This window comes from Lathamus discolor, chromosome 3 (genome assembly GCF_037157495.1).
Source record: "Lathamus discolor isolate bLatDis1 chromosome 3, bLatDis1.hap1, whole genome shotgun sequence".
NCBI classification, from domain to species: Eukaryota; Metazoa; Chordata; class Aves; order Psittaciformes; family Psittacidae; genus Lathamus; species Lathamus discolor.
This window is the reverse complement of record NC_088886.1, coordinates 77,611,413-77,637,620: the sequence shown is the minus strand read 5'-3', so window position 1 is coordinate 77,637,620 and position 26,208 is coordinate 77,611,413. Positions and strand designations below refer to the sequence as shown.

Below are 26,208 nucleotides of genomic sequence, written 5' to 3'. Positions count from 1 at the left end.
TTCATCCCTATTCCCCCAAAACAGTCATTCTGACCCTATGATTTTTCACCAGAGAAGCAGTGGCTGCCCCATCCCTGGCAGCGTTCAAGGCCAGGTTGGACGGGGCTTTGAGCAACCTGCTCTAGTGGAAGGTGTCCCTGTCTGTGAAAGGGGGTTGGAACTGTATGAGCTTTAGGGTCCCTTCTAACCCAAACCAGTCTATGAGACTATGAAACACTAAAGAATCCAGTCTGGACAACCAGAATGCCTAGCTGAACTCCCCACCAAAGGCAGTGAATGAGATCTCCTGGCACTCCGTCCAAAAAGCAAGCGCCCCATACAACACCAGACTGGGCTTTTGGGTTTGTTGTTTGTTGGGTTTGTTGTCTGTTGTTTTTTTAGAATTATGATAAGAATAGAATAGTCCTAATCTGAAATAATAATAGTAATAATAATAAGGAGGAGGAGGAGGAAATAAATTATTATTAAAACCCCAGCAGTCTGGTGTTGCATGGGGTGTTTTCTTGGTGAAAGGAGTGCCTGGAGATTTGTTTCACCACATGTCAATATAAGTATGCAAATTACTATTACAATCATTACAGAATCATAGGACCGTTTGGGTTGGAAGGGATCTTCAAACCTTACCCAGTCCAACCCCCCTGCAATGAGCAGGGACATCTCCAACTAGGCCAGGTTGCCCAGAAACCACATCCAGCCTGGCTTGAATGTCTCCATGATGGTGCATTCACTGCCTCTCTGGGCAACCCGTGCCAGGATTTTACCACCCTGATTGTAAAGAATTTCTTCATCACATACAGCCTGAATCTCCCCTCTTTCAGTTTAAACCCATCACCCCTCATTCTATTGCAACATGCCCTCTCCACATCTTTCTTATAAGGCCCTTTTAAGTACTGAAATTATATATGCCTATAGTTATATTAATATTTTACAACCACAACTATGGTAATATTATGTTAAGATATTAGCATGCTTTGGCCTGTTAATGTTAATTTATTATCATAATCGCTATGTTTTCTATAGTAACTACATTTTTTTTTAATTTTTATTATTATTAAACTCCTTCCGATTCAACGAGACAGGCTTTAAACTCCCAAGAACTCCCAACTCCTCCTCCAGCAACCGCATTCCGCGGTATCTCCTGCCATCTACTGATGCTTGCGAGAAGACGACTGCATTTTGCTAAGTGTGGGGCGAGAATCCCCCTCTTTGCTGTTCAAATACACGGGGGGGGGGACGGGATGCGGGGAGGCACCGGGAGCCCGGCCCCGATCCCGGAGACCGCCCGGGGCGGGCCGGGATCGGGGCCGGGCTCTGCCCGAAACCTCCCCTGGGGAGGGGAAGGCGCAGCCCTTAAGAGCGGCAGCGGTTTCGGCCGTCCCATCCCGGCGCGAAGATGGGGGAAGCAGCGGGAGGCAGCGCGGTGCCTCCGCTACCGCCGTCGGAGGCGGTCGGGGGGCAAGTGAATGCCCTGACCGTGCTGGCCTTGCTGGAGAAGCTGGTGTCGATGCTGGAAGCGGTGGAAGGGCAGCAGCGGCAGATGGAGCAGAGGCAGCGGGGTTTGGAAGGGGCGGTGCGGGGTATTCAGGGAGACCTGGGGAAACTGTGCCGCAGCCACGGGGCGACAGGGGAAGCGGTGGAGAAGCTGCTGGAGAAGTCGCGGAAGGTGTGCGCTCATACCCGCGCCGTGCGGGAGCGGCTGGAGAGGCAGTGCGACCAGGTGCGGCGCCTGGAGCAGCATCACGCACAGCTCCTCCGGCGGGACCGCTTCAAGGTGCTCATCTTCCAGGTGAGACACGGCCCCCCGGCCGCACTGGAAAAGACCGCTGCTGCTAACTCCTAGCACGCTTAGGGAAAGAGGAAAGAGCTGCTTTTCGTTCTGGGCAAACCTGGGGAAAGAGCTGACTTCTTACTAATTCTTAAACTTGGCAAAAGAGCTGTCTTCTTCCTAAGTTCGGAGAAGTTCTTTTAATCTTGGCAAAATTTGGGAAAGAGTCCGCTTTAATTCCCAGCAAGTTTAGGAGAAACACCCACTTCTGCTCTTAGCAAACTCAGGGGAAAAGCCTGTTTTGCTAACTCCTAGTGAATCTGGGTAAGGAGCTGTCTTTTTTGCTAACTCCTGGGGATTTTGGGGAGGGAAAGCCCTTTCTTAGTTAACTTTCTGCAAACTTTGGGAAAGAGCCTTTTAAATCTTGGCAAACTTGGAGAAAGAGCTGTCTTCTGCTGTTGGACCTGAGGAAAGAGATCTTGTTTTCCTAATTCGTAGTAAACTTGGGAAAAGTGCCACCTTCTATTCTCAACAAATCTGGGGAAAGAGCCATCTTTTACTAACTCTCAGCATATGTGGGAAGGAGCTGTTTTGTTGTAGGGTTTGGGGTTTTTAAGTAAACTTTAAGCAAGAGCTTTTTTTTCCTTTTAATTGGCAAACTTGAGACAAGAGCCCGTAACTTTTACCAGTGCCCCTAAAAACTGCCACTGCATCTGCCCTCAGGATGAGGAGAGAGGCAGTGCTGCAGCTCCCTGTCACACTCAGCCTCACATCCTGCTTTCTTCCTCAAGCTGTTGTGGCCCATTCAGGGATGAGCTAAAAATCCAGCTAAAAACTCAGCTTCCTGGGATTCCACCCAGCGTTAGCAGCAGTTTGCATATTTTCCCCTTTTTAAGCAATGGCCTGGACAGAACATGGCATGAGCTTTAACTAAACACAGGACCTGACTTTCACATCTTTGACAAAGAGAAAAGGAAAAGCAAAGGCATCCACAACACCCTGAGGGGAGAAAGGAAAGCAAATGCAGGGCTGGAGTAGCCCCAGCTCAGGCATGTCACCACCTCCTCACACTAAACTTGTTAGCTGGGTGTTATATCTGTCAGTCGCTAACTCCCCTCCTTGTGTTGTTGCGTGTTATGCCTATTCAAACAACCCCAAAACAACAGAGCAGTGCCTGATTTTCAAAGCTGGTAGGCCTGGTTAGTGCAGAGGCGCTTCCCTCAGAAAGGAAGCCCCCACCTCCTGCATATTGTTCTCCCAAACTGCAGTCCTGGCTTGCCAAGCCAGAAGAGGAGGAGCTGTGGCATGTACTGAGAGTGGTAGTTTCCACCCCAGAAGGAATGTGGAAATTATTCCAGGGACTGGGTAAAGTAAAAGACATATGTTCCCTGTACTTCTGCAAGGACTGTATGATCCATTACTGTAAGCCAGACACTGCCATCTCCCAGGTCCTGCTAGCTGGTTCCCACCTCCAGGTTCAGACCTAGAACTTGAACACTTCCCATGGGGAGAGTGCACTAGTGTGGCCTGGGGGAAGGCAATTCTATTGCATTTATGCTGCCTCCAAGCATGAGAATTAAGGCCTTGCCATTGCAACTACAGCATCTTCCTCCACAGAACTAATATTTGAGCCTTTTAAAATGACATAATGTGGAGTGTGAAGCCAAAAACACAGCTGTATGTGTTCAGGGCAGGTCTTGTTACCTCGGGTAGGGATCCCCCCATTGCTGCTGCCTGGTGGCAGTGATTTGCAGGCACTGGGTGAAGTAACAGTAAAGGTCACCAAGAAGAGTTTGGAGGGTAAAGCAAGCAGTGTCCTGAGAGGGGAGGGCTGGCTTTGCTTGCTTCCTGACATTGAACAGTATTGCAAAGCTAAGGCCTATTTAAACCTCCAAGCCTTTCCTTGGAGTCCTAAACACTGAGTCATAACTTTACAGACACAGGTCTGTGCCCCAGAACCACAGCTAAAGAAAATCCACTGCTGCTCCACTGCCCATCACCAAGCTGGTACCTTCAGACAGCAGGTCCTTCGTTGCTTTTACAAGGATTTAGTTGACTTTGTTCCTGTCTCTTCATTGGAAAATACATTGCCATGCTGTGCGGAGATGAGCATAACCGATCCCAAACTGATGTAGATCAGGAACACAAGCCTTGGAAAAGAAACACTGCGGTTAAATTCAGTTAAAAAATCAGCTGTCAGCTGGGAACTGCTCCTGGCACTGCCCTGCTGCTGGCTGGAAAACCCGGGTGGCCAGAAGAGCTTCCCAGGGCATGGGAGGAGCTGGGATTTTCCACTGGGGAAGCAGCCGCACCCGGAGGGATGGTGGGTGCTTGCCAGGCCATGCCCACACATCTGCTGCCAGCCCAGGCTGGCGCCTTACCTGTGTGCCCACGTCCATGGCATCACCCTGTGGGGTCTCTTACAAGCTGGAGGTGGGATGATCTAGTAGCCAACAGGGCCACTGCCTTGCTAGGATAACTAGGGTACAGAGGGAAAAGCAGAAGGCTGGCTGGGTTTCTCTCCTGCCCTGAGCAGGAATCCATGGAAAAACAATTGCAGGAAGGAGAAGTCTCAACAATGAAGCTGTACTGATGCCAGATTTCCGTAAAAACAAAAGGGAAACCTGGATGTAGGAGACTTCAGCTGGGGTTTCTTCTTTTCCACTGAAAAAAAAATCCCCAAACCAATCCCAAACTTCACACTGCATTTTTCTCATTAGAACCCACTTTTCCAGCTTAGGAAGACAGCTTGGCATGAAAACCAAAATACACATTTGTGATTCAGTTTTGCATTTATCATCTACCTCATACTCTCTGATTCTTGGTGGGGGCACTGAGCGTAGCCAAAACACATGACTGAGCTCCAGCTCTGCGTTTTATGAAGCTGTGTTGCCGCTCGCCAGCATCAGCTTTCCCTCAGCGTACACACTGAGAATGAACCGCGTTGAGAAAAGGTCACCTATTTACATATTTGCCATTAAAATGTGCTTAGTTTTCTCTCCCCTAAAGTGTCTGCATTGTTCCTATTTTGCATAGATTTATTTAATTGGTGACATATTTTAAGGGCGCTCCGTTCCCAGCATTTGGGGATGCAAAAGTTATTACAGATGCCACAAGTGACACAGCGATTCAGCAAAACACTGCAGTGACTGTTTTAAAAATCCTTGTTAAGCTTTGGCATTGTTCCCCTCTATTTTGTTCCTGCCATGTGACCAGCTTTTTGGTTCTGGTTTGGTGGGGGCTTTGTTTGCCTTTTTTTTTTTAGCTGCAAAAGCAAAACACAAGATAAAAAAAGGCTCATGTTTAATTTGAAAATTAAAATCTCATATTTACTGGTAAATAGGACAGATTTAATAAGCCAAAATTATAGCATGGGGTCAAACACACTGATACTTGAGTCCCTTTCAGATGCTGCTCCTGGTAAATGCTTCAAACTGAAACGAAGCAGGAGAAGGGCACAGAAAAGCAGCCACTTGATTGTATCTTGTTGTTTGGGTCATGGTAATAATCTTTCAAATAAGCAACTTCAAACTCAGAAATGCTCAAGTGAGGGAAGCAGAAGAATTATAGGCTGGTAATGCTATCATCTCACTGCTAAATGCCCCACTGGGGCCTTGCAGGGAGAGTATTCTTATATTGATTAATGACAAAAATACCTTGCATGGCTCTTAGGACTCAATCCAGCTGTGCTGCAGGAGGTCAAGGGGACAGTGCAGACCATGCCCAGCATGTACAGGATGTGTAAATAGGCACCTAGCAAGTTCCCCCTCCTTGACCGCAGCCCCAGCATTCTCCCTGCCCTTGTCCCTTCCTGTGGTGACATCCAGGTCTGAAGAGCTTGTCCAAAGGAAAAGTAGGTGGAAATATTGCTGGTTTTAGAAGGATTTGTCATCTTTTGAGCTATTTTGTGTAGCAAAACAAGTTTTAGACTAGCAATTATGTAGGCATATAACAGCATCTGCATAGTGCAGAGGCACCTAGACCGCTGTAAGTGTGGGGAAATGCCATCTTGCTTTCGTGAAGGCCATGGCCTCTCACAACAAATCCAACAAAAATCGAAACCGAAGCACACCAGTTGCCCTTATGCAGCATCAGAAATTCAGCCCTCCTGAATAAATTAACTACCTGCTCACTCAGTTTTGTAGTACACCATTATGGAACTTACCTTCTTTTCTGGTAAAAGATAGGGATGAGATTATGACCTATAGAAAGCTCCAGAGAATGGTTGATGAAAGCCACAGGGAAGGCACTGATTTTAACTCTACTGGTATTACTAGCAAGACTTGTTTTACACAAAGAATTGAACCATTCTATTTGTCTCCTACATGGAAAAATTAAATTCAGGGGAGGTAGCTACCTACAGTCAAGCTGATCTGAGAAAATGCAAGTGCTGTTTTTGAACTCAGATGTGGAAAATAAAAAGATGTATTTCTTTCTCAGAGTTTTAGGTTAGATCAAGAAGAAAAGATCAAAGTTCTACTTTTTTTGGCACAGAAAATAGTTATGCAGTTTGTAACAGCTGGCATTTTTCAGTGTATTGTTTTAGTCTTCCTAAATGAAACACCAGACTGCTTGAAAAATGCATCAAAACATAGCTGTCATATAAACTTATTAGGCCAAAAAGTTACCAATAGCCCACTCAGAATATGTTATCAGTAGCCACATTTGAAATAGAAACGTCTGTGCCATCTGAGCATTCCTACTATACCACCTTTGTATTTCCAACACAATTTATTTTCATTTGCGTTTTAATAGTACCTGTGATCCTAAGGTCTTTTAGAAACGTGAGACAGGAGAGCATGTCATTCACATTTTACAAGAGATGCCCAGAGACTTACGTTTTCCAGGGCCATGCAGGAGGCTTAGAGAGAGAAGTGATTTCTTGACTGACTGATAGCTAAAGACTACCTAGAAACTGCTTTTAATTGAATCATTAGCTCGTTATTATGTAGTATACCTTCATTTGTTTTTTGTCTTTATAAATACGGATCGCTTGACAGTCTCCCTTCTACTCATCCACAAATTTGATAAAAATATAAATTAGATCTATGTCCATATTCTTCTAGAGACTGCATGCAGTACTTTGGCTTAATGTGAATACTGCAGACACAGAGCTAAACTGACCTTGAGAAGAGCCACACAGGTCCATCTCTGGCTTAGACTGTACTGTGGTCCAAACACCACTTTCCTAGATTAAATACTTCAAAAGTTACAATCCATCTTTACTCATTAAAATCGGAGTCCTCTATGCCATTCAGACACTTACACCTGAATGTTCAGCTGTTTAAAACCGTATGTGATAACCTAGGTTTGGAAAGAATGCACAAGACACGTAAATTATGCTTCATACTGAGTTGTCATGCTCTGGGGAATAATTTTACACTGCACCCACTCATGTAATCCATATTTCATTAACTGCAGTGGAGAGAAAATATAAATATTTGTACTGCAGCTACAGCTGCTTTCACTTAAAGCTTGGGCAGGTTTCCTTTGTTTTGTTACCTCGGTCATTGTTGCTGACAGTTGCAATAACGTTACAGGTGTTGGGAGAGGAGGGCTGGCGCTATTAGATGTTCCACTGCAGGCAAAGGGCTTGGAAAAGCTTTGTCTGTGCCAGTGATTGTGGCTGAGGCTGCTGGTCCAGGAAGGTGTGCAGAAACCATAGAAGTAAAGCACATACAAACTGTAAAACTGACAAATTGCCATCCATACTTTTTGTTTTATGAGAGATACTCATCAACACACTTAAATCACATTGTATATGATTATATACTGTGTATGTATGGTGTAAAATGATTCTGCCTGGCCACATGCATATTCTTGAGTTCCAGAAGCACTGCAAGGTAGCCAGGACTATTTTGTTTTTAAAAGCATTCTTACAGAGTGTCAACAGCAAATTTAACCCAAGACACTGTTCTCTCCAGTGATCACAACTGCATGCTCAGTCCTGAAATAATGAGCATGAGCTACAAAGTGTATGTGGCCTTTCTTCCCCTTAACTGTACGCTCAGGGCCACTAGGGACAGATGTGAGACTATTACAACCATTTCACTCAGAACTTACTGCTTTTCGTATCTAAAGATAAATGGGAAGGGGGAAGGTGAGAAAATCCTTCCAATCCATGCAGCTAAGTGATACTGCATGCACTCTGAGAGTGATAAAAAAGGTAATGAATGGAGACTATGGAGACCTAAGGCATAACAATTCCAAGAGAAAAGGGAGCATGCAAGGAGTCTCATTTTCTTTACAGGGCAGATGACTGCAAATCCTACCACAGAACAGTGTGTTCATTGTGCTGCCTCTAAACTGCTCAGGGTTGCAGAGCTTCAGCCACAGAGGTCCTTCATTACAAGTTGCAGCTTCTGCCCTCACTCAGCCTGGTTTGTTTTCAGACACCTTCTCTCTTTCCATGCCCTTTCTTGGTTTTGTTTCTAAAAAGCAAATATTTTCATGTTAGCTAGAAGTGACTAGTGTTTTCTGTGTGGTATAATGTCTGTTTATTTTTGTGTGCCATAAACATCTTTTTCAAGGAGTTCTGTCCATATTTTTAATATTTACCAACCAGATTTACTAACCTTTTTTTTTTTCCTGTAAATAGCTGTAAAATGGCACATAGTCTAAACATCATGGACTGCATGGCTTCTCAGTATCAACAATATGTTTTTAACATTTTGCTGAAATACAATGAAAGTGCTAACTGCATTTGCCATCTAAGGTACCTGTTAGATGCAACTAACATCTCTGCAGATATTCACAGTCTTTGGATAGAGAAGGTGAAAGCTGCAGGGGTTACATGACTTCTGTAGGTCTTTGTAGGGTCTGCAGTACAACCTCCTTAGCCACGTCTTCCTCTTCCCTAGGGATGGGTGTACAAACTTTACATCTAAACTTGTATTAAAGAGTATCTAACTTAAACGACAAGGAACAGGATTCCCATTCTGTACACATTCCAAGTCACTCTGAAAGAGAAATCTCACCGCTCAGCGCTCATTAGGCTTTAACTTTACAAGATAATGGTTCAGTGGGTTTTGAGTGGTTTGTTACTGGTTAAATATACTGAGACAAGAAGAAGTGTTCAGCAGTCTTCATCTCATTAGGGTGTGTGGGGTAATTGTTGAGGGTTTCGCTTTGTTTATTAATTTAGTGTCCTGTGAACTATGAAACTCTAATATTGTCAATTCTTTCAGGAGGAAAATGAGATCCCTGCCAGTGTTTTCGCAAAAGAGCCTGTTCCCAGCATTACAGAAGGAAAAGAAGAACCTGTGGATGAGAACAAAACACTGGAAGAAACCTTGCAAACAGTGGAGTTGCACTCGGATGATGAAATGTTTCACGAGGAAGATGATTTGGATGACAGTGCAGAGGAGAAAACAGAAGAATCAAGAGCTGAGAAACTTAAAAGATCCAGCCTTAAGAAGGTAGACAGCCTCAAGAAAGCATTTTCTCGCCAAAACATCGAGAAGAAGATGAACAAGATCAGCACAAAGATCGTCTCCCCTGAACGGAGAGAAAAGATCAAGAAATCGCTTACTGTACATCATCAAAAGTCCTCTTCTTCAAAGAGTTCAGGATTCAAAGTATCGCCCCTCATGTTCAACGTGAAGAAAGTCCGTGAAGAAGAAAGCCCTGCTGAAGCTGAGGACAGACCAACAGAAACTGCAAGCAACGACCAAGGTGAGAATGAGGATGAAGTGTCATTCGCCAGCATGCACTCAGATATGACCCCTACCACCTCACTGACCGAGGAGGGCAAAGCAGTAGCCGATTCTCTAGAGAAGGAAGCAAGAATGGAAGGGAATGCCATGATGAACAACAACATTGAGCTGTCCATTGTTGAAGATGATGAAGAGTATGGGGTGCCTCTACAAGTTTCTAACCAGAAACTCTATGATGAAAGAAACAACCCAATCGGTGCAGAAATGGAACAATCTGATGAAGAAACGACCCAAGCAGCTGTCCTGCAGATAGACCAAACAGCATAATCAACCTGAGCCTCCCTTCTCCTTCCAGATACACATGGTTTTACTTGGGCGAGTAACTGGTTTCTGCTACACAGGCGATAGTAGCAATTCAGTTTCTTCCATCCTTTTCTCTGCAGTGGTAATTATTGCATTGTTTTGGAATGCAGAGTGAACAAGGTCAATGACACAGGCTGCAACATGCTCTGTTTTAGGCCAAATCACTGGTGTTTATTAAGTTAGAGATGCTGCCAGCTGGTGTAAGAGACTGGCAGGAAAAGAGTATGTGTAGTAGAAGCAAGCTGGTCAGCTGGCTTTCTTATAGTTAGGTCAGAGGAATGCGTGGAAAGTAGACAAAACACAAACATTTCTGTTTTTCTTCTTTCTAAGTATTTTACAGCACTGTGAGTAGTTTTGCATGTAAATGTAGAAATACCAATGAGGACATTTGATTTCAGTTTCCTTGCTATGCTCCATGAATATTAACAGCCTCAGTAACTGTGCATACATGTACAGTTTGTTTGGGGCTTTGCTCCTCAATGCTGTAAGACTAAAAGAGCAGAGCGCTTAGAAGCCGAGAAGTTGGTTCCATCCATTTCAGTAGGGGAAAGGTTTTTACCAATAGTCTCTCACTATTTCACTTAGAAGAAATGACTGTGTTTAGGTGGAAATGAAAAGTTGTTTTTCAATCTACAAGAGTTATGGAAGTACACTAGTGACAAGCATGAATGTATGATCAGTTACTGTACCTCTATGGGATCAGAAATTGAAAAGGAAAAAAACCAATAGAAGGGATTTGATAGAAACATGGAGATAATCTGAAGAAAGTATGCGATGCTATGAAATGTGTAAAAAGCAAAAAGAAACTCCCCACAATATTAAATCTATACACCTAGCTTAAAGAATATATACTCAGATAACACTAGTTCTTAGTCTTTATAGCAATATACTATCAAACTTTGCACATGCACAACTTCGTATCTCAGAGTATTTTGAAAATAGCATAATTTATCTTTTTACAAATTATTTCCTATATAGAGCTATATTTACACAGAAGAGTTAGATAATTACAGGGATGTAAGGACAATTTTTTCCAAAAGGTGAAACACCCACTTAGGCAAGTCTAAAGGGAACAATGTGTTACAGACTGAACTTCATGGCAGGGATGAGTTTACATAAGCATGATTCTGCAAAGCCACAGGATTTGATTCTCTGCTAATAACTTTCATCAAAGCCACCTACCTGCTCTCAGAATTACAAGTCTGTCATTCTTCAGAACTAATTGAAAATGAGAGGTTACAGGGTAGCTTGTTTGCTATGAATGTTCATTCCTGTCACTTAACAAAAGGTAAGGGGGAAAGGGAGGAAAGGGAAGCACAATACCCACAACAGTTACCTTACATCCTTGGTTGTTTATGCAGTGGATTATTTTTTATTTTTTATATACATATAAAACTCTACTGATACTTAACATTGCACTAAGAGGTTGCTTCATTCAACTTGTATTTAGAATCACAAATTACAGGGGAAATAAAAACTACAGCAAAAAATACCATTATGAAATGATTAGCAGGTATTACTCCACAGGGTTAATATCTGTAACCAGTAAATCACACTGGAACTTAGTCACTAAGAGCTTAGTGTAGGTGAGTACTATTAAGAGTTAAGCTCTTAAGTGTGTGGTATCATACAGGTGATACTGTTTGTGAGAGAAATCATGGCATAACTCGTGCAGCTATATTTTTTATTTTGTATTAACTACAACGGATTTCCATCATTTTTACTTGTAACTAACTACAACTATGACAAATAAAAGCATAACATAAAACGGCCACGTCAGTCTTTGGAGTAAGCAGTCTGAGAAGTTGATGAAGATGAAATTTAAAGGTCAAGCATTTATTACTTCAGTTCATGTCCCTGTTGTACCTATACCATTTTCTCTCTCATCCTCTCCTGTACCTATACCATTTTCTTTCTCATTCTCTGCTGTTCTTTATGAACACAAACACCAGTGCTTTGCTTTCCATACACTTGTCAGCTCTCTAACCTGTCTGAATGTAGCCAGGCACTTTCCAAATCTGCTAGTTCCATCTGCATTTTTTATTAGACTGCAGCATGCTTCTAATACTTTAAATAGTCCTGAAAAGCGTATTTATACTGAAGTGTATATTCTGTTTATGCACACAGATAAACTCACGTCTTCTAGACTGCCACAAAGTCTGTAGCAGGCTTAATTTTACTGACAGACCAAAGAACGCATGTTTAACCTTTATGTAACAGCTGTCAACTTCCCACAGCCACCAAGTGCTAACCAGGAACCCCAGCATCATGTTTACATTTTGCTTTCAGATAGGCCTGGTTTGTTTGTCCTGCTAAGCTTTAATTCAAACAATACCCTTGGCCATGCTTTACCCAGTTTTAGAGATGCTGAAATGAATCCCATGTGTAGTGTTGTAAGAGCATTACAGTGCTATCCAGAAAAAAACATTGGAAATGCAGATACTGAGCATCTGTGAGAATTAATTCAAATACCCACTTCAGGATACACTACACACACCACCATCAGTTGAAGGGCTAGGATTAAATTTTTTCTCCATCATGATCACAACATTTACAAGGACTAGCGGGCCTGTAATTCTAACAAACATAAGAAAGCATGCTTTCCAAGAGAAAAAAAGATGTTAACTCACGAAAGTCTGCTTTTGTGCTATCTTACAAGCCAGAGAATAAGCTGGAAGGATCCTGAGAAGTCCCCCAAGCTGTTTCTTCCCCTCTCCTTCCATTCTTGAGTCCTGACTAGAAACATTGGTCTTAAAAAACTTAGAGTTTGAGGGAGGAGACAGACTGCAGTACCAGCAGCACTGTATTCTCTCAAGTATCTGAAGCATGTGCCTGGATCTTGTCAGGCTGGCAGATGTCAAGCATATGCAGGGGTATTCCATGCTTGTGCTGACAGGTTTGTCTACATAATTACTGGTTAAAAAACCAGCTTGTTTACTCTTCTTGACATGATAACATGGGTACAGCGCCTGCCTGCGAGTTCCACTCATACCATCGCTCCTTAGAAGACCCGACCTGTTGTCTGCTGCAGGGATTCAGAGTTTGACCTCCACTGGAATCAGTGGGAGCTCTGCACAAAGAGAGAAGGTGTGATGAAGTCTTTATGGTATAAATATTTAAACCAGCAGCACCTGGTGGCTGCTGATACTTCCATTTTCAGTGCCAGAAAACCAGCTGACATTTCTGTCCCCTTTTAGGGGAAAAGGGCAGACAGTGTTGACCCCCATGTGCTAATCCCTGAGCCAGCTTCTCTGTGAAAAGGCACAAATATGGGCTTTCTGAAACATATCACTGTCTAATAAGAGTACAGTGAAAGCCCTCATACAGGCCTGACTGAAGCCCGTTGATGATTAAAGAGAACGAAGAAAGTGAAGAAGAAAAGGATCAGAAGGTAAAATATACGTGTTTGCCCTTCACACTGATGCAAGAAAACCCATTTGTTGTTATAGGCTGTAATGCCAAACAGTTGTGCAGCTCATGACTTATAGTCACACACTTAAAAAAGGTAAACTTGGAAGAATTAGTGAAGTAATGGCAATTCGATAGAGGGCAAACTGTTCACCAAGGTACCACTCCAACCCTGAAAGTCAATGAAAAGCTTTCAGCTGGCTCAAAGGACTCTCTCAGCCATACAATGGCTTTGGGCCACATGTACAACTCCTGTGACCACCAGTGAGAGCTGTGTGCCCAGCTGCAGGACATGAGATCTGTGTATCTCCCCAATCCAATCTGCTTAGCTCATCAACAGAATAAAAAGGCTTACTGCCATCAGCACAGCAGATGCAACAGGGTGGCAGAAAGGAAGGCTATAACCTCCCTTATGGGGTGCACTGTGACCAAAATCTCAAGCTAAGTTCTGACTTCAAATGTTTGCTGGAGAAGGCGTATCTCCAGCTCCTGAAAACAGAGTTAGGTACGCAGGCAGAACAGTTTTACTGTAACCCACTAAGATGCACACACTCACTCTGGCTGTCAAGAGGTGTCAGGTAGTCTTCCTGCATGCAGAGAAATAGATCGTCCACTCGGAGCAAAGCAAGCACGCAGCTGTTTGGCCCCGGTCCTGGTTAGATTTTTGCCTAGGCAACTAAACAACTGGCAGGAAACAAATGCCAGAGCAGCCCAGAGGATGCTGACTCAGCACCCAAGTATCCACTGTTGTCTGACTCACGGCCCTTGCTGTCCCTTATTAACGGAAAAAGGCTGATAGCCACTATCCACCGCTTTACACTGACCCTTGCCAGGGTTTTCTGCTTCAGGAGCTGTGTTTGAACCAGGATCAACCCCAGGCTGAGTCTAACCTCATGCATAAAGAAATTCTAATCAGCATACTTGCAGCCGTCGGTGGCGGCTGATCTTTCCTGCCCTCCTTTTGATCAAAATGCCTTTCTTCCCTTCCTCTCACTCCGCCAAGTCATTTGCAGGAGTCTGAAGTGCACACTAATTCAAATAAGGAACTCTAACTGCATATTGAGAACTGATAATCAATGCCATCTTTAATTTTTCTTACATGGTTATCCCCTTTAATGGAGTGTGCTGCAGTAACTGAGAATAAATCTGCTTTGGGTTAAGCTAGAGATTGTTATTTATTTTTCTTTCAGATCAGAGATTAATACTGCTGTATGACCATTGGCACTAACCTCTTTTTCCATAGCAACACTAAAGAGAACATAAACTATGAGTCATAATTTCTCTCTGGAGGACTTTTTTGTAATTATGATCATTCCACAGTTCCTAAAATATGTTAGCTGATATATAGCTCTGGTATAACAGCTTTGATTTTCCTTCGTTTGAACACACAGGCAGAAAGAAGAGACTTCCATTATTTTCTCCTTCTCAGGCTGAGCTAAACGCTACACAAAGTACCATACATTCATTATTCATTATAACCGTGTGGCTCCTAAGAACTCCACAGCAATGTTTTCCTTATAAAGGCAGAACAGGTTTCCTTGCTTTCAATAACTTTAAATGATACTGACCTTCTAAAAAGAAAACTCATGTCCTTCCCGACATGGGTAGTAAATTGGGGTCTGACAGCTGGAATTGATCCAAACTGGAAACCATATTACATTGCGTGGCAGCAAGCTTGCACACTAGCACTGCTCCTCTGCCAGTCAATAGCTTTAAACTTTCCAACATTTCCTCTCCCACAGAACACAGCTGCAAAACACACCCCAAATTCAGTAGTAACCATGATTCTCTTTACTCCCTTCAGTGAAAACCTGGCCATGGAAAAACTTATCCATACAGTTCCTTGGAATATCTGAACAGACGATCATACCAGATCATCATAAGAGATTGTAAGACTTTTCATGTGTGTCTGTCTCTTACACTTCCCTTACCAAACAGTCTGCTGCATGCTGGTGTGAGGTGCTCAGAAAACCTGTAGTGCCTGATGCAATAAAAGAATTAGGAAAGACAATTAGCAAACCCAAGGACACACGCATTCAGTCAACAGTCAGAATCCAGAACGGAGAGCCAGAACACATTTATGCCTCTCACTGCTCTGCAGTGTGATCCCCAACAGCTAAACCAAACCTAGACTGCACCAACACAAAGGATATGGTGTTTGCTCTTGCCTTGCCAGCATGAAGCAGGGCACACAGGCTTGTGCAGGCACACAGTGTAAGACCAGAACACCAGCTAACGTGGTATCAATCACACTACAGACTTGTGTACTCCTCCCTAAAGGTTTGAGGGGGAAAAATAACCCCAACCCTTCAAATTCCTGAACGCAGGGAGCAGAAGGTCATTGTAACACCCTATGCCATTAACTCCAGCGAGGAGAGTCTGGCTCAGTCTTCTTTATTCCCTCCCATCAGGCTTAAGCTGCATAGAAGCACGGGTGATGTGAACTGTGCTGGATACTGAAAATGTGCAAGACAGTGTTAGGAACAAATAGCACACAGGGGATGTCTGCACTACACACCATGCACACATACCTCATTTAGATCGAGTACCAGGCACAGCCTAACTACAGAAACACAACACTCCATTCAAGCAAATTTATCTCATTTCTCAGCTACTTAGCTCCTGATGTCCTACGCTATTCATTTAAAGCAAGCTTCAGCATCTTTTCAGTACACCGCCAAATACAGTTACGTATGCCCTTATATTACTTGTTCTTTCTGACATGCCTGTAGGCAAATGAGCCCCATGAGGGTGACAACATGAGCTGCATTAAGCAGCTGCCTGGTCCCTGAATCATTACAACTCAACACAGCGCTGAGAGAGACATGGAAAAAGGACAGTGAGAACATCTGACTAGTGGTAAACGAAGTATGAACACACAGAAGTTGTCTGCATTTGCAGTCAACTGTCACTTCCACACTATCACAGTGAAGGCTATATGCACTTTGTGACTTCTTTAAATAGCCTTCGTTTCCCTACAAGGTTTAGCATTTTACTGTTGATGATTGCTGGAGACTGAAAGTCACTTGAGCAGGTTATGACTGAAAACATTAAGAGGTGATATGTCATGTAAGAGCTGTGTACATAGTGCTATGTATGTAAATTTGAATAGCAGGAACTTTCTGTTTGCATGTCCAGGCAGAAGCCCTTTAAGCTGCACACCTCTCTGAATGAAAGGCAAGCCTGTAGTACATGAAAGCATGCATTTCTAGGTTAGGTTCAACAGCATGAAGATCTCCGTTAAACCATGGTCATGTTATGCAGCAGCTTTAAAACACTATATATGTAATATGTATGACATCCAGTTTCAAATAAGGTGAGAACCTGGAAAACTTTTCTTGGATTCTGGAGTGGTTGTAGATTCTCTCACTAAAAAGGAAACAGACTGTCAGGATCCCACAGATCCAATCCTAAAAAGAAACCCAATCTATCAGATTGGGTTTTATAGTCAGTTCCCATTATTTCTTAATGATACAATAGCTAACATCCAGCTGGGATTGGAGGGAGGCATCAAGACAGGGAAAACTGTGTGGGAGGCTATGAATAGGAAAATATGGATAAGAAATGGAACAGTGGGATGTGCACGAAAGAAGGAACATGTGAGGGAAGGAGTCAGTAGGAAGGGTGGGGAACTGGAGGAAGGAGCTGAGATGCTACTGAGAAAGAAATACCAGCAGAGCACCCAGAACAGAGACAAAGGCCTCAAAGCAAAGGATGGGACAGAACTAAGAGGCCGCAAAAAATCAGGGAAAACAAAGGAAAACAGAGTCAATGTGGTCTACGGTTCAAAAGGATGGAGAGGAGAGTAGGCAATCAGAAAATACTGTGGGATAGCTGCCATGTAAGAGTTAGAAACAGTGAGGAAAGAGCACAGTGTTTGTTTTATCATCTCCCCACCTGCCAATCTGTATTGCAGAGGCAGCACCCAAGATTTTTACTGTGCAATGCTGTCAATGCTTTTTGTTTCACTTGGAGTTTGTTTTGAGGGAGAAAAGTTAGTCAGGAATAGGCAAAAAGTATCATATTCACATCAAAATAGCTCAGGCTGAGCCTGCAGAAGCCCATGCTGGGACCAGCCCCTTCCCAGGTCTACAGCGCAAGTTCACACACCACCACACATTTGCCATGCTTACTTGCTGCCAAAAAGGCTTGGTTTGAGGGGGGTCAGTGGGCAAGAGGATAGATGCAGCTAACAGCAGGATGGGGTCTCCTCTTACCCAGGTATTTACCTAATTCCCCACTGAGTACAGACCTCCTGCAGACAAGGGACAGGCAGGACCTGCTAGAAGCACTGAAGGATGCATCTCCAACAGCTGGATTTCACTGCTAGACCACTGAATCCTAGCGGTTTGCTGGAGCAGAACCAGCAGGGTTTCTTTGCTATTGCAAACAGGTTTTTGGGAAAGCAAACCCAGCTCTCCTCCTCCACCAGGCCTCACCCCCTCACTTTGCCAAGAAGTCTGCTAAATTAAGATACAAGGCAGCAATGCTGGCTGGGCCGTTTCTCCTTCATGCTTGGCCTCCCATGGGAGTTGCTCCATTCTCACGTATCTGCTGAGAAACAGCCTGTTCTTTCTGGCTTTCCTCAGTTTCTTATTTTAGAGGTGCCTTTCTGCCACTCTGCACAGCAGGTTCTGCTCCGATGCCAGCACAGACCTGCCTGAGTCCCCTTCTCACCATGGCACCCCTCAGATCGGGAGCAGCTTCCTCCTGCTCCGCTCCTAACAAGTCCTAGATTGTTTCCTGACATTTTCTTGTACTTTTCCAGAAACTCTCCGATTCACTACATAACTCTTTCATAAAGTGAAAGGCTCTACTATGAATTCTTGTTATTGGCTCACAGGATGCGGGTTAATGGATACAGGGTTTTTCACACATGCCATACTTGGACCATTTCTGACACAGAAGGGGGAAACATATGGAAAAAATGACGGAAGAGCATTGGAGCCAATGGAAGGGAAACCTGGTAGGACTCTACTTGCCTACTTGTTTGCTGCTGTCAAATTTCTGTACCTGAAAAGAAAGTCTCCTTCTACAGATGACAAGAAGGGGGAGATGTACTGAGAGATAAACATGACAGTGGAAACTCAGTTCTATGGCTTCTTTGCATACAACTCTACAGTGACATAGATCTATCTCATATATGCATACATGTATGCATACATCTATATACCCATGTGACACATATCTATGTCTATATGCACACCTGTATAGCCATCCATACTATTTAGTACAGGATTAATGTTCTAAACCCTAAAAAAGGAAATATTTGGCATCCAAGTCTCATTCATTTTGAAGACCTCTGCACACCTATAACTAATTTTACAAAGTAATAAAGACAAAGTTCCTCAGAGGTTTTCCTCCTGACATTTCTTATACTGTTTATGCTATCACAACATTCAGCATCCATTCTGAAAAACTACACAAATTCAGGCAGTCCCCTTTTGCATGATGCGACAGTAGTCAAAAATATATGCCAGCAGTGGGACACTTAACAAAATCCAAATGTGTTTAGACAAAATCCAGGATAAGAGAACTTGAATTGGTGGTTCTTGATCATATATAACACTTACTCAAACTGCAGCTCTAATAGGAGTAATTTCATAATTACAGAGTGTGTTTCACTAAATGAGGATTTCACAAAATTACTTTGCAAGTCTTTCACGCACTGTTTTGTGCAATATTTGTCAGGCAGAGGCAATGTTCACACTGAGACAGACGCAAGCTCATTCTGCCCATGCTTCAAGCCAACTGGAAGACATGTTAAATGTCAAACGTTGCCCCAAGCTAATACGCCACGTCTCTTATTAGCTCAAACGGGGCCCTGCACTAACTGCATCCATATGATGCCTGGTCAGCACAAAACACAGACAGGGTGAGATCATCTCTGCCTCTACAACACTGTTAGGTAACACAGAGAGTTTTGCCTGCATGAATGATGCAGTTGTAGGGGGTTTTGCTCCACTGTTGCTCCATTAATGCCTAACCTACCCCAAGTTATAGACCAAAATAGATTTTCAGACTGTAATTAAGCAAAATACATCTGGTAAACGTTTTACCTGCAGTTAAGTACTGAAGTTGGAGAAAAAATTGTCTACTCAGAACTCATGTGATTTGCTTGCTATAGCAGGAAGCACGGCATAAATTCTTCTTTGATGCCATCCTACTGGAGCAATCTGAGAGATTATTTTGGTTTTATAAATCTTCGCTGTCACACTACAATACAGCACTTGGTGTTTGCTCTCATTTTCTTTGTACAGGTCCAATACAAGAGGAAAGTAGGGATCAGCTAAACTGCAGTGATTTTCTCCTGGCCTAAATCCTCTGGGTAAAGCTCACAGTCAGATCTGTCACCAGCAGCAGTTCTGCTGCCATGGTTCTGCCATCCAGATGACCACAGGGACTTGAGGTGGAAGAAGAGGCAAGGTGCTCTTCTGACATTCCTTTTCTACAGAATTCAAGAAGGCTACACAGAATAATTACTTTGTGTAGGTAAGGACAAGGCTTTAGCCTACTTCCCACTGTGATGGAGACATTTTATTCTTTAATTATTCAGTTGGTTCTGTCAGCTTTCTCCAAATATTATTTTCACTCAACAGTGCAGCTGGCCACATACTGCAAAAAAACATTGGCTGAAAAAATTATTTGTGAGGAAACTGGGTTTCCTCTTCTCCACCTAATGCATTCCAGCAAGTTCCAGCTACAGTGCTTCCTCCCAGTATTTAACTTGACAAAGCGTGTGGTAAGCCTGGCAAGAACCTGAAGACACCAAATGTTCATGATTATCAGCATTAACAGTTATTATTGTTCTTGCATCTATAGTTAAAGCTTGCCCTTAGTACAAAGTAGCTCTTTTTTCCCTGAAATTTCTTTTGCACAATAACCCCCTTTATACAGGATCATGAGATTTTCAGATTTTCATTTTCAGCTTTGAATGCTACAGGAATACTGCCTGGTGAGGAAAAGACTGCTACAACTAATATATATTATAGTTTCATTCTTAACTGGATTTTGTACGGTGATCACTTGTTGCTCCTTTCCCAAGCTGCACTGCTGTGGCTGCTGCCTTTCAAGTTTCTGGTTTGTTTTGCGTCCATCTTTCCCTGCCATTGCCACCACAATTAATGTTATCAGGTTGTTTTTCACCAGGTTTCTACTAACACATGTTAAAATTTTCAGCCATCTAACTATGGGTTTTTTTGGTGGTAGTGATAGGGGACAAGTGATCCTGACACCCATTAGCAGTGGCATGCTGGAATCATTTGCTGCACCATACATTTACTTACATTTATCCCAGCCAGTAAGAGTCTTTTTGTTGCTGCTTGCCTTCAAATCTGACTGAGTTGTAAAAAGAATGCCCCAAAAAATGCCATTTTCAGAAATAAAATCATCAGTGGTTACACTGAGTGAGGGATAAGTATGGGAAGCTTAACTGTACTCTTGTATACGTGAATGTAGGTTTGGAATGAATGCACTGAAGCCCATGGAGCTGTGTAAGCTCTGTCTATGCTATGTAGCAGAAAAGTTGGTCGTGGACCAGACTCTTTCACAACTAGGCTGGGATTGCAAAATTCCTATTTGTAGGAATACAGAAGCCCTGTTTCAGCTTCTTCAAAAGACAGTGTTTCTATCACCTTCAGGAGTAAAAGCCTCACCTGAGAGCCCACTGATGGATTCAAATCAACTCCAGCATGCTTTGCATTTGATTAAAACCAAGACTCCCCCTCTTTGCTCTAACTTCCCCAAATACTTTCACTACATAAACTAGCTTTTAAGATAACTTTCTCTGAACGCAGATCGAATACACATCTGTGAGACATTTCTTTGGATTCAAGGTATAGTACCCAGATACTGTTCTGAGGAATACGATACACAGTATCTTAATTCTCACTCAAACAGTTCCTGTTTATCTGCGTGGAGGACTAACTCAAATATTAGCTTTTGGATTTGATAAGGGACACATTAAACAAACACTGATGCCTGTATCATAAAAAAGCTGGCTTTCAGCCAGATAAGTGGAGCGCTGACTACAAGTTAAGTATTACTACATTCAGGCTTTGCTTGCCATGGTGTTTTCTTCTACAGACTGCATGTTTCTTCAGTAGTGCATAAGCATATCTAATAGAGTAGCTCACAGGGAGATTTCAATCACCCTCTAGCACATGACAAATGAGACATTTCTTATGCAAGCTCAGTTGCACACACTACTCCTCTCCTTCCCAAGAACTCCGGGTCTGAGACAACATTTTGTTACTGCATTGTCACGCAGTTATGAAAGACATACCACTTTAATTGTTTTCTATCCATGAGTTAATTAATTACTCCCATCTCTAAAATAGAGAGGCAACAAAAGAAGGAGCATGAATAGTCATTTCCTTTGCCGGTCAAAACACTTGTCAAAAAATGTGACAATCGGTAAAAATCCACATGAAATTTGGTAGAAGCTTGACACTTCCAACATTGCATAGACTCTCACCTCATACTCCCAATTAATCAACCTTACTAAAGCTGAATGGTTCTCTAAAATTAATGGTGCTTCCTTTGGACTACGCTGCTTCTCAGCATGAATTAGACAAGATAAAAAAAAAAAATCCTGTGCTGTACAAGGAAATTTTGAGGAAGATGTACATTAACTCCCAACTGACTGAAAAAACCCCAACCAGCAACAACAGCAAAAAAAACCCAAACCCAACAAAACAAAATCAGCCAAGAAGACAAACTGAAAAAGAGGGGTGAGAAAGGGTCACATATAACAGAAAGCAATGAAAGCTTCCACAAGCATTTACCAACTACTTTACCCTGCACTGTGAATATCTTTAAAAACACTCTTACTAAACCTTACAACAGATAGGAAATTTCACCCCTTGAAGTTGATTTCCACATCTTGTTAAGCCTGTGTTTTACCTCTGTATTTTCAGAAACCACAGGCACAGGCTGAAAATGCCAGAATTTGCCACTGAAATGTGCTGTCTGAATGCAGCAACACTTGTGGAGCTCCACTTACAAGCTCCTCTTCCCAGGACTGAACTTTCTGCTGCTCACAACCTGAAGTAAAAATGCTTAAAGCAGTTACATTGCTCACACTGGCCATAAATACCAACAGCTCTGTCACTCACTTAGAAACTAATATATTTTTCCATAAAACTTCAGAAAATACCAAACTTCAGCCCGTCCCTCAGGAACTGTCCCCTTTCATCCTAGGCCCATTCATAATCAATTCCCTGCACAAGGGGGCTCTGAACCATGACTGTGGCTCTCAGATACTACCACAATAAAGAATAAATAGAGGAAACAACAACAGGTTTCCCCCCAAGAGGATTGCATCCAGGCACTTGCCTCACAGTGATAAGCGAGCATCCAAACAATCAAAGACGCAGACGACACTGCTCTCAGAATAGTTCCTGTGTTCCCGAGTCCCTGGAGAGGTGAAGGAGATTTCCTTCTCAGGGGCCACTGCCATGCAAACACGCTTTCCTGAGCCGCGGCTAACCCCTGGCCCTCGCTGCTCAGCCTGCCCTGCTCTCCAAACAATTCAAATGAGTTAATGCCAGAGACAGAAGTAGCACAGCTCACTTGTGCGCTGTTTGTTGTAGATTTAGTGTGCTCTCTAACCAGCCCCCCAGGTTCAACAGCATTGGTTGTACCTGAGCACTACTGTCTATGAAGGGAGCACTGCTGAAACAGGTCATCGATGATGAGGGTCACCTCTCATGGAAAAACAGCACTCTGCTTCAGAAAAGCTAGCTTAGAGCCTAAAGTAGCAAGAAAGAAGGGATGAGCACTGGCCTTACCTCAGGCAGGCAAGCATCCATTCGAAAGCTATTTCCAAAGATTTAGGATAGACTGTAATACCTGCTAGGTGAAATAGAGCCCTAAGCTTCCTCTGCAGATCTTGTTGCACAAGCAGGTAAATAAGCTTCCAGCAGCTGAAGCACAACACCCAGCTTTTGGTTCCCATCCAGTAGAATCACCCAGGAAGTGAGATTTATTTTGCTTAAGGGTACAGAATGTCTGTTCCTACACGAGAGCTTCACTTCCTGCTTTGGGAAAACTAACTAGGTTGATTATGTCTGCTACAGCCTCATAAATCCATGTCAGATGCTGCCTCAGGGAGACCCATTGCTCCTCTGGGTCATTTTCTCCCCCACTTAAAGAAGATGAACAGCTGGATATCACAGCTCCGGCAAAACACTTACCCATAGCCTTATGCCACCAAATGAGCAGGTTTCTGTCACTGAGACCACAGGAAAGCAGGAGGCAAAGCACAAGCAGCTTGTTTTCTTTTGCGACAGCTTTTTCAGGTCAGAAGACAAAATGGTAATAGTCAGAGCAGGCTTTGGTAGTTGGCTTCCCAAATGGATCTAGAAGCAAACAAAAGAAGCCAAATTTTAAACCTGCTTATGAACATCAAAATAATTATAATGTGCATGCACAAAACAATAAGCTTATATACTAAAAACTTGCACAAGCTTAGATAAAACAGATTCTGTGCTGAAGACAGAGGGTTGCTGCAGAGAGACTGTGTTTCAGGACAGATGAGCTTCCCATGCGCTTACACAAGGCTCCAGTGCCAGGGTCACATCAGTGTGGCTCAGGATAAACAGCACCAACAGCTACAGTGATGCAAACTTTAGATGACCCACAGCACACCCTGTAACCCACCCCAATTCAGCCACAGGTACAGCCTGTATGTTGCCTGTAGGCAGGCAATGGCAACCTGGGCAGTGCAGTAAATTGCTGGCTGTATTGAGTCATCTGATCCCACATGGTCCAGTGCAGCTTCCCACTCCAGGGTTTGGTCTCCAGGGTCAGCCTCAGCTTTAGGGAATCTGGGCTCATGATACAGATATACAGGCAAAAATATTTGTCATCATCATGAGAAGGTTTAGTAAAACCTGGTCATTACAAAGCTCCAGGAACTACATGCCTCTGAAATTTTCTCTGACAACAGATAAAGCTCCACTGATACCGACAGAGATACATCAGCTCTATTTACTGAAAATCAAGTGCAAAATAAATTAGGGTAGCACTGGCAACTTGGTGCTTATAAGAATTTTTTAACACACGCAGTTTTGCATGCATATGGCAAGTTTGCAAGGAACACAAAGCTCCTTTATACTGGGGCAGAAGTATTATCACATGAGTTCTCAACAGCCTGCTTTTCCTTTCATAGCTGGACGTGTCAAACAGACCACAACCAGCAGATAAGAAATGCCTGCAAAATCAAAGTGCAGATTAGAGAGGCAGCAACAGCAGCTGAGAGAACCTCTACCACAGCTGTGAGACAGATCAAGGGAGCTGAGAAAAGCTAAGTGCAGTTTCAAACTTTACATGACATTCAATCTATTACATAAATAAACAGGGCATTACAAGGCTGTGAAAACACTGATTTTCTTTCCTGCTTGTTAGCCATGGACTCAGTGGCATCAGCTGTGGCTAGCACTGCCGCTCGCGAGGCTGAAAGGCATGAACACAGAGATAAAATAAATTAGCCTCTCCCCTCAGCTTAGAGGGAAATGTTCATGTATCGCTGTTTGTGAGGATGTATACATCTGTTTTTCAGCAAACTGTCACAGCAATATTAAAACCTAGAACTATTAATAAGGGAGTGCTCTGCGATTCAGAGACATGCCTGACATGTAAATCTTTCCCTCCAATGTATGCACTCACCACAACTAAAGCAAGTACAACTAGAGCAGAGTTTGCATATCCAGGAACAAATTTATGTCATGCAGCATCAATGTAAGGAATGCAATAAACAATGTGCTGACAAGGCCTGCAGTATTTTCCAATTCTTTGGAGTTACAAGTCAGCTGTCACCAGCGATACTGGCCAAACACTTTGTGTAAATGAAGCTATGCAATATGGAAGTGGGTCCTAGTAGAGAGATCCAAAAAGATCATGAGATCATGAATTTCCCCAATTCAGACAACACAGGGCTCTGATCAGGCAGCCCATGCCCACACTGGTAGTAGATCTCCCACTGGATGATCACAGTGGGCACAGTTTCCAACTGGATGAAAACTGGCATTTACAGGTGCTCCGTGGGCTTCAGGCAAGCAAAGCCACTACATGTATGGAAAGACTAAAGCCAAGCATCTGCTGTCTGGGATCATGTGGGCAGATGAAAGCAGTACCAGCTAGCGAAATTTAATTCCCTTTATTAAAATATTGTTTGTTAAACAAATTGATTTGTGTTTGCAAGTGAGGAAAATTAGTTTATTAGGCACCAGGTAGTTTGGTTTAATTTTCCCGAATTTCCAGGTGGGAGCTCCAACCAGTGTTTAACTAGCAAACTCTCTCAATTTAGCTGGATCCACGCAGCTGCATGCCAGCCAAATACTGGCAGAGGCTTTTCACATCTATAACAATGAGAATATCACCTGACAACCAATGCCCTGTAACACCAACTCACACTGAAGAATCTTATAATGTAACAGCCAGTGACATTTTCTAGCTGCTCCCCAGAAGGCAGCCGACAGAGCCTAGCTATTTTATCTTAGCTTTGTTCTAGTTAGAGACAAGAGTACCCTGAAAACACATGGCAGAAATCAGACCATGCAATTTCTGATTGCAGTGTCAAAATGGATATGTTAAAAAAAAAAAACCCTAAAAACCATATTCCTCTTCTTCACCATTGTAGTCCTACAATCTGTAACAATTCTACCATCTGAAACTCACCATGTCCAAAACGCATCTTTCTTCTTGCTATGAGGACAGCAACACAAAGTGAAAATATTGGGTGAATGCAACTGTGTCCCTGATGTCGAAAAAAGGAACATGATCTAAGAGTAAACAAGTAAAATTTACATGTCATTTGTCCTTCCCTGCAGAAGAGTGTTATGATGCACTGCGGTCCATAATGTTCCTTAAAGCACATCTTCTGTCTGTACAGCTTAAAGCACTGTACTTTCAAGGACTGTATTTTTCCCCCACTCACAATAAGCCAAATAAAAAGGGTTGGAATGAAATTGCCAAAAGTAACAAAAGCCATTGTTGCAGCTTCAAACATGAACC

The 26,208-nt window shown here is 43.0% G+C and overlaps 1 protein-coding gene and 1 long non-coding RNA gene across 2 annotated transcripts; one reads left to right on the top strand and one right to left on the bottom strand.

The window, feature by feature from the left end:
* The first annotated feature begins 1,367 nt into the window (after positions 1 to 1,367).
* CAVIN2 (caveolae associated protein 2) lies at positions 1,368 to 11,555 on the top strand. The gene is made up of 2 exons (XM_065669949.1): positions 1,368 to 1,786; positions 8,953 to 11,555. The coding sequence occupies exons 1-2, from the start codon at positions 1,394 to 1,396 to the stop codon at positions 9,745 to 9,747; spliced, it is 1,188 nt and encodes a 395-aa protein (XP_065526021.1). The 5' UTR covers positions 1,368 to 1,393; the 3' UTR covers positions 9,748 to 11,555.
* Positions 11,031 to 24,674, bottom strand: LOC136009750 (uncharacterized). Its single transcript, XR_010610639.1, has 3 exons — positions 24,562 to 24,674; positions 23,388 to 23,552; positions 11,031 to 12,853 (listed from the first exon to the last, which is right to left on the bottom strand). It is a non-coding gene; the product is annotated as an uncharacterized LOC136009750 (long non-coding RNA).
* Positions 24,675 to 26,208: the final 1,534 nt, after the last annotated feature.